At 36.5% G+C, this 15,196-nt stretch overlaps 2 protein-coding genes across 7 annotated transcripts; one reads left to right on the forward strand and one right to left on the reverse strand.

Moving 5' to 3' along the window:
* Window positions 1–1,670: 1,670 nt before the first annotated feature.
* On the reverse strand, window positions 1,671–5,169 carry LOC113704077 ((+)-neomenthol dehydrogenase-like). Of its 3 annotated transcripts, none has more exons than XM_027225727.2 (6): window positions 4,894–5,169; window positions 3,352–3,432; window positions 3,009–3,252; window positions 2,779–2,856; window positions 2,516–2,701; window positions 1,671–2,418 (listed from the first exon to the last, which is right to left on the reverse strand). In XM_027225727.2, exons 1-6 carry the CDS (start codon window positions 5,076–5,078, stop codon window positions 2,041–2,043), a joined length of 1,152 nt encoding a protein of 383 aa, XP_027081528.1. In that variant the 5' UTR covers window positions 5,079–5,169; the 3' UTR covers window positions 1,671–2,040. The 3 variants fall into 3 exon arrangements, with proteins under 3 accessions (XP_027081528.1, XP_027081535.1, XP_027081542.1); XM_027225734.2 differs by having other exon boundaries at window positions 3,352–3,421; window positions 4,894–5,163; XM_027225741.2 differs by having other exon boundaries at window positions 3,352–3,589; window positions 4,894–5,002.
* Window positions 5,170–7,049: 1,880 nt separating this feature from the next.
* Window positions 7,050–14,427, forward strand: LOC113704093 (protein FAR1-RELATED SEQUENCE 3). 4 transcript variants are annotated; one of them, XM_027225754.2, is made up of 6 exons: window positions 7,050–7,457; window positions 7,846–10,128; window positions 10,226–10,315; window positions 10,448–10,597; window positions 13,375–13,491; window positions 14,056–14,427. In XM_027225754.2, the coding sequence occupies exons 2-6, from the start codon at window positions 7,930–7,932 to the stop codon at window positions 14,098–14,100; spliced, it is 2,601 nt and encodes an 866-aa protein (XP_027081555.1). In that variant the 5' UTR covers window positions 7,050–7,457; window positions 7,846–7,929; the 3' UTR covers window positions 14,101–14,427. The 4 variants fall into 4 exon arrangements, with proteins under 4 accessions (XP_027081555.1, XP_027081562.1, XP_027081571.1 ...); XM_027225761.2 differs by having other exon boundaries at window positions 7,892–10,128; XM_027225770.2 differs by having other exon boundaries at window positions 7,970–10,128.
* The last annotated feature ends 769 nt before the right edge of the window (window positions 14,428–15,196 follow it).

Genomic DNA, 15,196 nt, shown 5'->3' on the forward strand with positions numbered 1-15,196 from the left:
AAATAATAAAATATTAGAAATATATATGTAATTCTACTATTAAAATAAAAAATAAAAATATATATATAATCAACCTTAGTATTTTTGAACTCAAGTTCGACTAGTTCGAGTCGAACTCGAGCTCGATATTGATTGAGTTCGACTCGAACTCGTATTTGAGCTGCTCATGAGCGGTTTGATTCGTTTACACCTCTACGAGTGGTTTGATTCGTTTAAATCTCTATTCTAGACTGTCATCCATGCAATATTATAAGCATATCAAGTTTATGTCTGTATGCAAATTTGCTACTTCCTTAAACTCAAACGGAATGCCAACCGATCTTTAACCCTCAGTCGAAACATTCTGATTTCTTTGAAGGCTGAGCTAGTATCCTTCAGTAGTTACTCTCCTTACTTTATTTTTCTTCCCAGTTAGGAGGAGGATGGGAGTTATTTGGTAGAAAAAACTCCCAGGGAGACCAGAACATTCCTATAAATTCAATTGGATTATTCTAGGGTTGATTAACTTTTCTGCTTGGGGGACTGGGGAACTTGTTTAACATAGTGAAAGCAAGATCATAACTTATTCTGTTATGATTCATAACATAATTCTGTTATGATTCATAAGAGTAGTTAAGTTCTTTAACAGAGAAAACTACAACAGAGACTACATTCATTTCATAACAGAATTCAACTAACATAGGGGGAAGTTGTACTAAAGAATTTCAGACCAGGACTACAAACGAATCGAGTCGAGTCGAGATTTGGACTTACTGAATCGAGCTCGACTTAATAACAGGTAGGCTCGAGTTCGAGCTCGAGCTTGACGTGCCAAGAAAATTGAGCTCGAGCTTAAACTTGATCAAGGAAAAGCTAGGCTCGAACTCGAGTTGACAAGGCTCGCAAACTTTAGCTCGATTTTTGGCTCGCGAGCAGCTCGAATTTCTGACTCGTGAGAAGTTTGTTAGCTTGAGTTTCTGGAAATTAATCTAATAAAAACAATAAGTAATTATTTTTTCTTAATAAATAAAAAAATATTAGATATATATGTAATTTTACTATTAAAATAAAATATATATATATATATATATATATATATATATATATATATATATATATATATATATTCGAGCTCGCAAGCCGAGTTTAATATTTTGAGCTCGAGTTCGAACTCGAGATCGATTTGACCAGCTCGAGTTCGAGTTGAGCTTTGCGAGCGATTCGATTCGTTTGCAACCCTATTCGTTTGCAACCCCAGTCCTGACCCTAGTTAAATTTGAAAAAGGTAATCTCCAGGAGACAAATAATGATTTTCTTGATTTCAAGGTTCGGATCCTTGGCTTTCATTGTAACCCTCTCTCATGGTACGGTTCGTTAGTACTTTCCCACTAGAATTCTGTCTTGACACGCAGACGAACTTTAGTTTTGCAGTCTTGTTCACCTACAGTTCCTGTTAAACATCAACTGAAACCGTCTCTAATCGTGATAAACAAATGAGAATGATAAGGGACTTCATAAGGTAGCCCAGTGACCAAAATTTGCTTTGTCTACATAATTTCTCCACCTTGATGTAATACAGATAACATGAAAATATCCGAGTAATGGAACTATATCACTGGAGCTAGAAACAAAGTAAATAATTAACAGTTCAAATGACAATTGCTGTAGTCTTTTTTGTCCCACAATCAAAGTTTATTGTGACATTGAATATAATTGCATTGACTAGATGAATACACGCCGCAGAATGAAGAGGCCAACAGTAACAATTCAAGCTGAGTGTTACTGAAAACCAGTAAAAACTCAGGGTACAAAACACATATTACAAAACTCTCACAAACCAAAACAAAAGAACCTATCTTTTGAAGAAAGGATATTAGCCTGTTAGAAACCAAAACTCTCACGCTCTCGGCTTTTGCAAACATGGTCAAAATCCGCCTCATATAGGGTGGTTCTTAGAATTCATTATAGAATGGTTTTCAGCGTGACTGAAAACCGGTTAAAACTCGGTACAATTTGCCTCATATAGGGTGGTTCTTAGAATTCATATCATGAAGGGCTAAGTCAAAACTCTGCCAACTTTGTTGTATCAAAGTAACTACCAGTAGGACCTCCTTGAGGTAGAAGAGCCAGCATTACAGGGCCTGCAGCTCCTTCTTCCACTGTCATTATTCCCGTGTTCCAGTTAATATCTGTCTTTACAAATCCAGGATGGACACAGTTGATGCACATATCAGGGTACTTCTTTGCTAGAACTCTAGTATAGGCGTTAAGTGTGGCCTTTGATATGCTGTAAGCTGGTAGCATCTTTTGCCATCCATTGGCTTCAAGAGCATCATGCTTCAAGTCGTGTAAAAATTGTTGCAGAATTGCATTAATTTTCTCTTCTGTTAGAGTGTCAATATCCCCAAGTTCTTTTCTCCTTTGATCATCTGGAATCCTCTGCATTCACAATAAGATTCACAAGTAGAAAACCATTAGTGAAAGATTTATCATGGAGATCTACTTTTGAGATTTAAAGTAGTAGTAATCTGCTTACCTTCAGTTCGCTCCTTAGGGAAGAAATATTAACTATCCTTGCTCCTGAAGTCGAACGTTGTACCAGTGGAAGCAGAGCTTCAGTTACATTCTTAACACCATAGTAGTTAGTATCCAGACATAATTTTGCCGCCTCATAGGTAGTTTTGATAACGTCTTGTACAACGTTAACAGCCTTCCCTGCTAGCTGCATTAACAATTATTAAAACAGTGTCCAGTGGATGGTGCCCAAAATAAAGCTCCCATGATGGAATCTATTCATACCCAGTTTGCAGGATCTACGTTTAAGGCCCGTAGGCCATCTTCATCAACTACAACTCCTGAAGCTCCTGCATTATTTACCTGCGGATGTCAAATGACCAATTGGTCAATCTACACAGCCCAAAACTGACAAGTTTTTGTATCCGTATTTCCTTGTAATCTAGATCCTACTCAGGTTGTCCAATCAATGGTAGCACATTATTTTATATTATTCTGCAAAATATTATTCTTACCAAAATGTCAAGTCTTCCAAATTCTGTTTCTATGAATTTGGCCAATGATTTTATGCTCTCTGTCTCCAGAACATCAAGCTGATGGAAGACTACATTTGATAAACCTGATTGGTGTAGCTTCGAAGTGGCTTCCTTCCCCCTGTTCTCATTCCTAGCTGTTAAAATGACAGTTACACCTGCAGTTGCAAGCTGCCGGACAGTCTCCAGGCCGATCCCCTTATTGGCTCCAGTTACAACTGCATACCTATAATATCTCCAGCAGATTACACAAAACTCAGTTAACCACAATTCTCAACAATATGTTCATGTGTCTGAACTGTAATTGTTCATGAAAGGAAATTACCTGACAGGAGAACCGACATCATCAACTGCCATTGCACCAACCCTTTGAATCCTGGTGAGCTTCTCTGTTTCTATTTTACCACTTGTAACAAGAAAAACACTTCATAGTCAGCAGGAAGGTATAACCGGCACAAGGCAATCCGAAAAGCAACTTTGGAAATGTCTCAGGATACAAGCATATAAAGCTGCTATCATTGGCGGATCTTGTGTTGTCTGTGATATCAACGCCTCCATTGTTGCTGTCAAGGTTTTTGAATACTAGTAGTTATTTTTAAGTATAATGTAGTATTTCTTTTCCTGTTTCACCATATGTCATCTAATATTTATCTTTTCCATACTGTTCTATCATACTTGAATTTGAACTTAATGAAGGATAACAGACAAAGGACGCTTATAGACTAACCTTCTCTTTTTAATACTAGGAATGGAAGACCCTTCCAAAAGCTAGTTATAAGAAAGCTAAAAGATCAACAAACCTTCTTAAACATTATTTCAATCAAAGCATTTCCCTTACAACTGCAAGAATACAATTGAATTTCTGGCTTACTATTGCAGTTCCTTTCTTACCCTAACTTTATATTATAGAAAAACCAGAGAACTTCCCTATGTGACTCCATGCAAGTTTTTACATTACTGAAAGATTTTTAGGAATTTAGTGGTAGATATGCCTTAGGGTATCATAATGTTAGCTACAAACTGTCAGATACATGTACCAAACAAAAGGTTTAGATGTACTGAACCATGGACTTGGGGCAAGTACTTACAATTGTTGTACTTCATTATTTGCTGTAAATTACATTCTATTGTTGTATCAGTGGAAAAAAAATGGGTGTACATGAACAATATACTCCACAGAACCCAAGTACAACAATATAATGTGATTATACACCAAATATTGCACTCCAACAAGCAATGGAACCAGACAAAACACAAGCACGCCTACCCCAGTCCTGAATTAATGGTATAGTACCTAAAGGCATTGTAGAATTTCCCCCAGAACTAGAAATGCCTTTGTAGAAAGGCATTGTAGAGTAGTACCTAAAGGCATTATTTTTAAAATGCCTTTGTTTCCACAGAACTAGAAAAAAGATTATTTTGTAAATTAAACATTAATATATGCTTCATAAACTATAGCTAGAAATACCAGGATTAATTGTCTCTCTTCTACTTCTTTTCTTCTTTTTGTTTTCCCTGTTTTCTTGTAGAAGATCAGATGGAGTGGATACCAATATTTGCATTGAAATTTTACAAGTAGATAAGTAGTAATTCTTCTTCTGAATCTTTTCTGTGTTGAGCTGCATCTATATTACTAGCCATGCCCATAAAAATAGCAGCCACCTAGCAGTATCAGTACCCAAGGATTCGACCAGAAAAGAATCATATTCATGCATGAGCTCACGACTGCTTCTAGTTGAGTTTCTTTAGCTCAATATAATCCTAAAAAGAATCAAGATACGAAGCAAGAAAAGCAAAACGAATGGAACCCACAAGTTCAAGAATCTTTAAACGAAAAATAAACGTAAAAGAAAGAAGATTGATTTACCTGAGAGATATTGAGGAGTATGGCAATGAAAGCAATGAAGAGATATTAGTGCTGCTTGAATGGGGCGGCGGCTGGATAAAAATAGGAGCTGATGATGATTCTCCTGTCTTAGCGGTTGTAGTTGGACGAAGTGACAGCTGCTTTGAGAAACAAACATTAGAAATTTGCCCAAGATTTTGTGCCATTTATGTGAACAAAGAAAAAGAAATGTAATGAACTGATGCGACTTTTCAAATCTCAATCAGTGTGTTAATTGTTGATGGATTGGACAAAATATTGCCAAAAACTAGTTTAATCTACAGATCTAAGCTAGTAGTATACGCTTGTTCATGGAGGAAACTGACACCATAGGTAGTGGTCAATATAAGAATTTTTTAATGTGGAATTTAATAAAATACTACTACGTTAAATGTGACGTTTTGTGAGATTTGTGAATATAATAGTTGAATGATAATTATTTTTTGCTTATCGGATTTGTACACTCTTGTTTATTCGTAAATCAAATTTTAAAGTGCCAACTACCACCAAAACTAATTGAGTTTTTTTTTTTAATTTATTTGCAATGATATTCAATTTGTTACTACTAACTAGCACCAAAGAATGTATACATTTGTAAATTTTTAAGGAGGTTTTAATGTTCACATCATCATGTAGTGTAAGACCGTACTTTTCCATGCATGTCTGTCTTGTTGAGTCTACGTGATACAGAATTTTTATCATCTGCTAAGTTTTTTTTTTTTTTTTTTGGGTTGGCTTAGAAAGAAGGAATGATGAATTGCAATGTATTTCTAAACACTAAATTGCAAGATAAACGCGATTATCTTCATAGATTAGGCATGTATTTGGGTATAGGGTTAGGGGAAAGAAACAAGCGGGTTCGAGTCGAAAAAAGTGAATGGACATATTCACTCGTAAATTTTGACATGTGAATTGTGCATATTCAATTTACGTTACAGATTAAGAACAAAATCTGACAAAACACTACGGCTATACCAATTAATTAGTTGAGTAGTTTGTTTGAGATTAAAAATAGTGTGATGGTTAAAAGTTGATGAAGAAAATAGTTTAATAGATGTTGAAATTTTTTGCCCACACTCAACTAACTTTTGCATTTCCTTGAAAATTAATCTCGTCCTATGAAAAAATAAAGTCGTGGGCATTAAAAAAATTACATATAAATTGAGACTTTTTGTTATATTGGAATGTGTTTGAATTTCATATGCGTTTTAAATTACATCTTGGCAATGCTTCGAAGGTCTCTTTCAAGAAGAACATGTAGCAGATTTAATTGATGAAGAAGTTACGTCTGCAACTTTTGCAGCAAAAGAGTCTACCACGGATGAATCCATAAGCCCTAAGATATTAGTTTTGTAAAAAACCTGCAATCAAATGCAGGTTTGGACTAGATTTGTTGAGCCTATTTTGACAAAATCATCATCAGAATTAGTATTAGTAATAACCATTTCCATTTGGAAGGGATCAATGATCGATCCGTTCAAAACTTGAGCAATGCTTGCCCAGAAGCCCATGCTTTCCATCCCAATCAATCTTGTTTGGAATAACAATCATAAGGGGAAAGTTTTTTTTTTTTGCCCTTTTTTGTCCAGTTTGCATTGCACTCAATATGTTGTAAATAATAGTAATCCAGAAGCTGTAAACGAAATTTGGAACACTATTTGGTAGATCAAAAATCGTAAAAAAAAAAAAAAAAAACTTATGGTTCCAAAATCATCTGTGTGTGCTTCTAATTATACTGCTTGCTTATGCAAGGTGATAATCCAAATTCATTTTTTTGTTGGAAGTTTTAACCAAAATATCTTGTAAACACGATAAAATTATACACCTGATTGAACACCTCGTAATACATTTGATCACTTTCATTTAAAATGAGGCGTCAGAGTTATCTTTTCGAAAATTTTTAATAAACAAGCCGGATTTATGCTCAAACCCCCCATCATAACTGGTGATTTTAATTCCGAAATATAAAAGCCCCAAATTCGTGTTGGGTTTGTCGAGAACAATTATATATATAGTTGGACTTGGAGTCTTGGACAATTGACAATGCCGAACTAATAAAATTGAAAAGGGTAAAATTGTAAATTTATGTCTACTGAATTTGAAAAAAACCACATCCATTACAAATGATGTAACTGCAACTGCAAAACAGCGAAAGGGATGCACCAAAATGCTTCGCTTGATGTGGGGCCCACATTCGATCCCCATTCCACAGAACCTTGATAAACGGTACACGTCGCGAGTGGGGTTAGTTCTCACCCAATATGCACCGTGCGATCATAATCCAACGGCTCAGAATTCCCGTTCGTTTTAGGTCTTTGGGAATCCATGCGACACCCACCCACTCTCTCCTTCTCTTCAGTCTTCCTCTCCTTTTACCTTTGTTACGTCGCCGATTATGTTTCTCCCCATTCAAACGTCGTCGTTTGCTCGTGAAATAAACCCTAATTGACAAACTTTTCGCAATTCTCACCCCCTTTGTTTCCCCAAAATTCCAATTTCCTGCCCTCAAAGGATCCATTTTCCCTCCTCTTCTGGAATCATTGCAGGTTTCCTTCTGTTATTGATTAAATTTTGGTTAAATTGTAACATTCTCATTCATCTGTGGATGTAAAAGTTTCAGCTTCGTTAATTCTTGTTAAGCGTGTTTGCTTGTATGCTTGGTTCCTTAGTTTTTGGCTTGAATAATTGGACTTATGGTGGTTATAATTTAGGAAATGCTATGATTAATGATTATCTAGTGAATAAGTGGAAATGATGTTGTCATTAATATCAGTTCCTAATTGCACGTTTTATTCAGTATTTTTGTGTAATTTTACAAAATATAGTGTTGTTGGTGCTTTTGATTAGTGGGATCAATTTTAGGAGAAAGATAGATGTAATCAAGGTTGTTTCTATTGCTATGAGTACTGTTTAAGTGAGGAAAATGTTGTGCAGATTCGAGATGATGTTAATGATTCTTTGCTTGTTGTTATGGTGGTAGAGATGGATGTAGCATAAGTTTGTTGAAGTGGCTTTAGTATGGATATTGAAGTTATTGATGCAGAAGATGCAATTGTAGGGCAGCACGATAGTGTTACAGATGATGGAGATGATGATCCCCATGAAAGTGCAGAGTTGAATGAGGATGGGGATGTGGAGCCGTATGTGGGTCTGGAATATGATTCAGAGGAGGCTGCTAGGGCATTCTATGATGCCTATGCTAGGCGGGTGGGTTTTAGTATGCGCGTTAACCAGTATGGTCGCCCAAGGTCTGATGGGATCGTTGCCCGGGAGTATCTTTGTGCTAAAGATGGGTTAAAAAGAAGAGGTGGTGATAGCTGTGAAGCAATGCTTAGGGTAGAAGTAAAGGGTCATGGCAAATGGGTAGTGACCAAATTTGTGAAGGAGCATAATCACTCGAACACAAGTTCCGGCAAGATGCATTACATTAGGCCTCGCAGGTATTTTGCAGGTGCTCTGAAGCATAATGTTGAAACTTACCCTGGACTTGGAAGTGTTCCTAGAGGTGTCATGTATGTATCAGTCGACGCAAACCGTATTCCTGCTGAAGTTAACCATGGAAAATATGCTCCTCTGGAACTAAATCAGTCAATTAAGAATACAGGACCTTTGATTTCTACCTCTAGATATCCTAATCAGAAAAGGACACTGGGAAGGGATGCTCAAAATCTGCTTGATTATTTTAAGAAAATGCAAGCTGAGAATCCTGGATTCTATTATGCAATACAACTCGATGAGGATAATCGCATGGCCAATGTATTCTGGGCAGATGCAAGGTCAAGAACAGCATATAGTCATTTTGGCGATGCTGTCAGACTGGACACAACTTACAGAGTGAACCAGTGTAAAGTACCATTTGCTCCATTTACAGGAGTGAACCATCATGGTCAGACAATTCTATTTGCTTGTGCGCTGCTTCTAGATGAATCCGAGGCTACATTTCTTTGGCTGTTTAAGACCTTTCTTGCTGCCATGAATGACCGTGCCCCTGCTTCTCTAGTTACTGATCAGGATAAAGCTATGAAGGCAGCAGTGGCTCATGTCTTTCCAGAATCCCGACATTGTATTAATAAATGGGATGTTTTAAGAGAAGGCCAAGAAAAGATGGCTCCTGTATGTCATATGCATCCCAACTTTCAGATGGAACTGTATAATTGCATTAATTTGACACAGACAATTGAGGAATTTGAATCAGCTTGGGATTCTATCCTTGATAAATATGACCTAAAAGGAAATGATTGGCTTCAATTGTTGTATAACATCCGCAGACACTGGGTGCCAGTTTACTTTCGAGATTCTTTTTTTGCAGTCATATCTCCCAATCAGGGATTTGAGAGTTCATTTTTTGATGGTTATGTTAACCAGCAGACCACCTTACCTATGTTCTTTAGGCAATATGAAAGAGCTTTAGAAAGTTCATTTGAAAAGGAAGTAGAAGCTGATTTCGATACAATATGCACCTCTCCAGTTCTGAGGACACCATCACCCATGGAGAAACAAGCAGCAAATCTTTATACCAGGAGAATTTTCACAAAATTTCAAGAAGAATTAGTTGAGACATTTGTCTACACTGCAAATAGGATTGACGGTGATGGGGCTATTAGCACATACAGAGTTGCAAAATTTGAGGATGACCATAAAGCCTATATTGTCTCATTAAATGTTCCAGAAATGAAAGCAAATTGCAGTTGCCAGATGTTCGAGTACTGTGGTATTCTTTGTAGACATGTTTTGACTGTTTTTACAGTGACAAATGTACTTACGTTGCCATCCCATTATATCTTGAAGCGTTGGACTAGAAATGCAAAAATTGGAAGTGGATCTGATGATCGTGGGGAGTTAAATGGCCATGAGTCACTGACATCCCGTTACAACAATCTGTGTAAAGAAGCAATCAGATACGCAGAGGATGGGGCTATAGTTCCAGAGACATATAACTTTGTGCTTAGTGCTCTTAAAGAAGTAGGGAAGAAAGTTGGTGTTCTGAAGAAAAATGTGGCCAAGGTTGCACCTCCCAGCTCACAGGTAACTGGAGTGGGTTATGATGATCATGGAACATCTACATCAGCATCAGATACCCCTTTGCTGTGGCCAAGACAAGATGAAATGATACAACGTTTTAACCTTAATGATGCTAGCACCCAATCTGCTGAGGTGAATCTTCCTCGTATGGCACCTGTTTCTCTTCATCGTGCGGACAATCCTGCTGAAAATACGGTACTTCAGCTCTTTCCATCAAACTTCTATTGTACAAAGACATTGGTTTTGTGAAGTTCAAGAAGCATAACATATTAACATTTTGTGTTATACTTAGATGGTTCTTCCCTGTCTTAAGTCGATGACTTGGGTGATGGAGAATAAAAATTCAATACCTGCAAATAGAGTAGCTGTAATAAACTTGAAGGTATTTTTTTTTAGATCTTTCTGTATAGTTTCACATTTGATAAACTGTTTTTTGCTATTAAAGTTTTTGCTGGTGACTTTATTTACTGAATCAGTCTAAAGGCTCTCAATGGTAATTGAACTTTGTTGCCAGTTACAAGATTATAGCAGGAGTCCATCCGGAGAATCAGAGGTAAAGTTTCACCTCTCACGGATCACTCTAGAGCCGATGTTGAGGTCTATGGCCTACATCAGTGAGCAACTTAATACCCCTGCTAATAAGGTTGCTGTTATCAACCTAAAGGTGTGTTTCAGTTTATCCTTCCACCCGATTTTGAATGTGGTCTAGTATATTCTTTTTCAATAAGAGAGTTCACTTTATTATTTCGTTCTGATGCTATTTGCATTAATTCATTACAGTTTTTTCTCCCTTTCCGTCTTTATTCCCTACTCATCCTTTCTTCTGAAGAATTAAAACTGCATCATGTGGAAATAGAGTTGAGACCGTGATTAGGAGAAAATAGAGGAAAATAAATTGTGCTTAATTCATGTTAAGCACCTTATTCACCATGGTTACATACATAGACCCAGTATAGATGCTATTCCTGTTTATTTTATGGAATTGAACCCATATTTGACATGTGCGATTTGGCAATGAGCAGATCGTCCTGGATGTGGACAGGTAAAGTTTGGGCTTTTTAACTACTGGACCAAATTTGCCGTGTGAGCAGGCCGAGTATGGGTTTGTTAGGATTAAAAATCTGAATTTAACTTTTTTCTCTTGCACACCCTGCCCACCCCCCGGAGGACAAGACTGTTGGATGGTTGGTCTATAATCAGCATAGTTGATAGGCCTCAAATTGCTGACAATTGGCTTGTGCGTGGGAGAATGGAGTAAAAAATTCCTCCTTAATCTATCTTTGTTTAACAAGAAGGATGCATTGTTTGTTTTCTTCCTTTGAACTCTCGTCATTTCAGTTATTTCCAAAAGAAGATGGCCAACTTTTTAGCATATACCAATTTGATCACGGTACATCTAGAAGCTCTGCATTCTTGGGAGCCATTGAAGTCCTTTTCCCCACTTAATTCATCCGAAGTTAGATGTTACCTTTACTTTTCTATGAGTATGTCCTTTTGTATGGCCCTGCATCAAGTTGATTGTTCTCGTTTGTTGGACATTTTTTCCTTTGGTGTGATGTATGTTGCACTTATTTTCATTTGTCTGCTGGCACATAAATCTTGTTAAACATTTCATTTATTTTTCTCCCATGACTTGGATGGAAGAATTCCACAGGAAAAGATGCAGTATAATGCAGGAATAAGCCGGCTAGTTCTTGTATTAAGTTAAACTTAGATTGCAAAGAGATTCTGTTTGGATTTTATTTTCTAAGAGGTCTAAATTTCACTGATTGAAAATGGTAATTGCACATGAGGTATATCAAGAGCAAACTGAGATTTTGAATGAACAATAAGGTTTGAGGCGAAAGAATATATTGTTTAAGGTTGAATTTATTTGAGAGTGTGAGTATAGGACACATGCATATAAAAATAAGACAAGGTTTGGAGGCCAAAATTAGTTCAAGCTAACCTGAAGTTAAAACTGGATAATATTTCAAATTGTTATTGGACTATGTTCTTGGGTCATAAATATGGTTCGCCGTCTCGGCCAAGTCCGCAATGACTCAGCCAAGACATAACCAGGACAGTGGGGATCGATATGATACCGATCCCTGATTCGCAGATTTATCTATATCCGAGGCGACTCACGATGACTCAGCTATATAGGACAAGTTGTAGTGGTTGCAGTGCTTATTATTGAGAAATCGGCGAGTTGGACTGAGTTGCATCGAAAATGGAGAAAAAAAATTTATGGCTGTAGAGGGGCAAAAGCTGCAGCTAACATGGGACCAGATTGGGAGCTGCCTACCATTAACTGCATAAAAATCAAAATCGGGGTCTCTTTCAGCAACAAATCAAATAAAGCACAGTAATGATTCCCTAATTTGTGGTAGAGTTTGAAGTATGAACATAGGAAAATGAGAAGGAAAAAATCATATGTATATAAGAGAGAAACAAGGAGATGAAGAAAGGAGAGAAGATTAGTTCTAGTGTAAGAGTTAATGTGGGTGTATGTGTGTGTGTGAGAGAGAGAGAGAGAGAGTAAAACTGGCCTTTGTGGTGGTTGGCGGTGGTTATGGAGAAAACAAATAGAAGAAGCAATAGTAATAGCATGAGAAGTGACGTTGAGGAAGAAGAAAAGAAAAGAAAGTTATAAGTTTCCCCTCAATTTTTTTGAAATTATGAACCTGCCCCAGAAGTTCCTTAAACTATAGTGTAAAGTAGGTATTTTTTCATAATCACTTTTCCCTAGTTTCTATTTTATCCTTACTGACTAGATTCATCTTAACCTCTAAATTTTATCACTTTTCCCTACTTTCAATTTTATCCTTACTGACTAGATTCATCTTAACCTCTAAATTTCGTGTTTTATTTAATGCTACTTTGTTAATGACAGTAGGAATACAAGGTGCTCTTGCTACTAGAATTACTTACTTTTAATACTATAGGTCCATGGTTACACCAGGGTCACTTTATTTCTATATTAGTGAGTATATATATATATATATATATGATAATGTAGATATTCACCAAATCTAATTTGATAATTGTGCTTGTTATGGTATTTTCTATTTTTAGTAATTTTTTCACAAATTTTGGATACTCTTATGTGCTATACTTTGCATATCACCCACAATGGTGAATCATGGTCATAAATGTTATAATTGACTTGACTTAGATGTAGATAAATTTTACTCTGAGCTTGAAATTCTAAATCACTGAAATTCCTGAAGTTAATAAAGCTTGACCATATTTGAGAACTTGGCCTTTAGCTTGAATAGTAAATTTAGAAAGACTGAATTCTAAGGAAATTTCTTCCTAGAAAAAAGGTTCTTCTGAAAGGTCATCCACAAATGAAGTGATCTTAGTCTTTAGCCTTGAAATTGGTGGCAGCTTCTATACTCTCTGTTTCTTTCTGATTATTCTGTTGCTGAAGACATCTTTCTCACATTTTTGTTCCAGCTTCAAGACACCGAAACAACATCAGGAGAGTCAGAGGTGAAATTCCAAGTGTCGAGGGATACTTTAGGTGCTATGTTGAGATCAATGGCCTATATCCGTGAGCAGCTTTCGAGTGCGGTAAGCTTTTTTGACCTGTTTGAATGAAAGCTCATCTCTTTTATTTATTTACCTTTTGGAATGCTGTTTTGCTTTGAAGTTATCTAGTAATTTTTTTCCCCCATGGTACATAAATGCATACTTACATGTATACACACATACAAACATATATATGATGTATACTTGAAGCATGGATGAGATGGAGAAACAGATGGTGATTGTCCCAGTATCTTTTCGGGTCTTATCAGTAGGATTTGTTAAGTGAATCTTTAGGCCCAATATTAACCGTCTATTTTAGTCCAAATTGCTGTGAGATGTTTGTGAAGTTGAAATGAAATGTTAATCATTTGAAGTGAAATCTAACTAACCGGAATCTCAGATTGCTAATATTTTGGTTTTATGTGTTGAAGTTAGACACCAAAGAATCAAACTGAGAAAACTATAATCCTTTGTGACCATATCTGTAATTCCCTCTTAAGTTATGTTGGTAGGCTTTAAGAACGACTATAACTTTGCACTTTATTGTACTTTGCCGAATGAACAAGGAAACTTTGATTCTGATCACAAATAATTTGGTTGCAACAGGTGGAGCCACAACAGCAAATTCCATCAAAAAAGCAGCGGAGATAAATTTTCCATGTTCCACCCAGCTTTGTGATTATATCACCTTTGTAGATTAGAAGTGTTGACTAAATGTTAACCCCCAATTGAGTCTGTTTCACTAGATGAAGTAAGTTCGCCTTTCGTGCCTTTCCCTAGAAGAATTTTCTTCTATACATTTGTACAGCAAGGTTCAAGGACTGAATTCTTTTCTCAGGCATTACATGGCATAAATTCAACGATGGTACAGCTGACAATAGTGTGTATGCTGCTAGATATTTTTATAGGAAAATGAGTGGGCTGTGGCCTGTTTTCTTGCACATAATCAAATAGCTAGCGCTTTGCATTTAGGTTTGACATGCTTCTACTCTTTTTATCTGAGTCATAATGTCGACAGAATAATGGCTCACAAAGGCATAAACATATGTAAGATTGTTCTGTTGCCGTGATGTTATCTCCATGTTGGCTGTTTAGTTAGACTATTCTGTAGCGTGTTCTCTCTGACCCTTTTTATTCTTATGGTCAAATTTAATCGCGGGTTACATTAGATGGTCAAAATCTATGAACAATAGAAGCCAAAAATTTATGAAATGATACTGTTACTGAATTACTGCCATTTAGGTCTAGGAATAGCTTTAGGGCTCCTCTAGTTGTTTTGGAATCAAGTAATGTTGGGATATTCTTCCTGATTTGGTCATAAGAGGTGAATTGTCGATGTCATACAGCCACTTGTGATGACCTTAAATGTGGAAATGCATCGATCTTAATTAATATTAAACTCATGTGCATTTGCTCATGAGCAAGATGGATGTCTAGATTCTCTACACTCCAAAGTTCAAAAAAAAATAAAGATAGTTTAAACTTGTAATGCATTTGTTTTGTCAATTATTAAACTACTTTACCACACGAGGTATATATTTTGGTCTTTTGGATTGCACCATCTCGCAAATTTAGGATGTCTATTCATTAAGCCCCAATTATTTGGGATTTTACTTACAACCTCCAAGAATTGTTGGCACAGAACTAAACAGCAGACTAACAGCAAAGGCATAAACTGAAAAGGAACAAGAAATGTAGCACAAAACTGAAAGAGCAACGAAGCGCAAACCACCAACCTGAGGGCACA

This window comes from Coffea arabica, chromosome 1e, assembly GCF_036785885.1.
Source record: "Coffea arabica cultivar ET-39 chromosome 1e, Coffea Arabica ET-39 HiFi, whole genome shotgun sequence".
Lineage (NCBI taxonomy): Eukaryota > Viridiplantae > Streptophyta > Magnoliopsida > Gentianales > Rubiaceae > Coffea > Coffea arabica.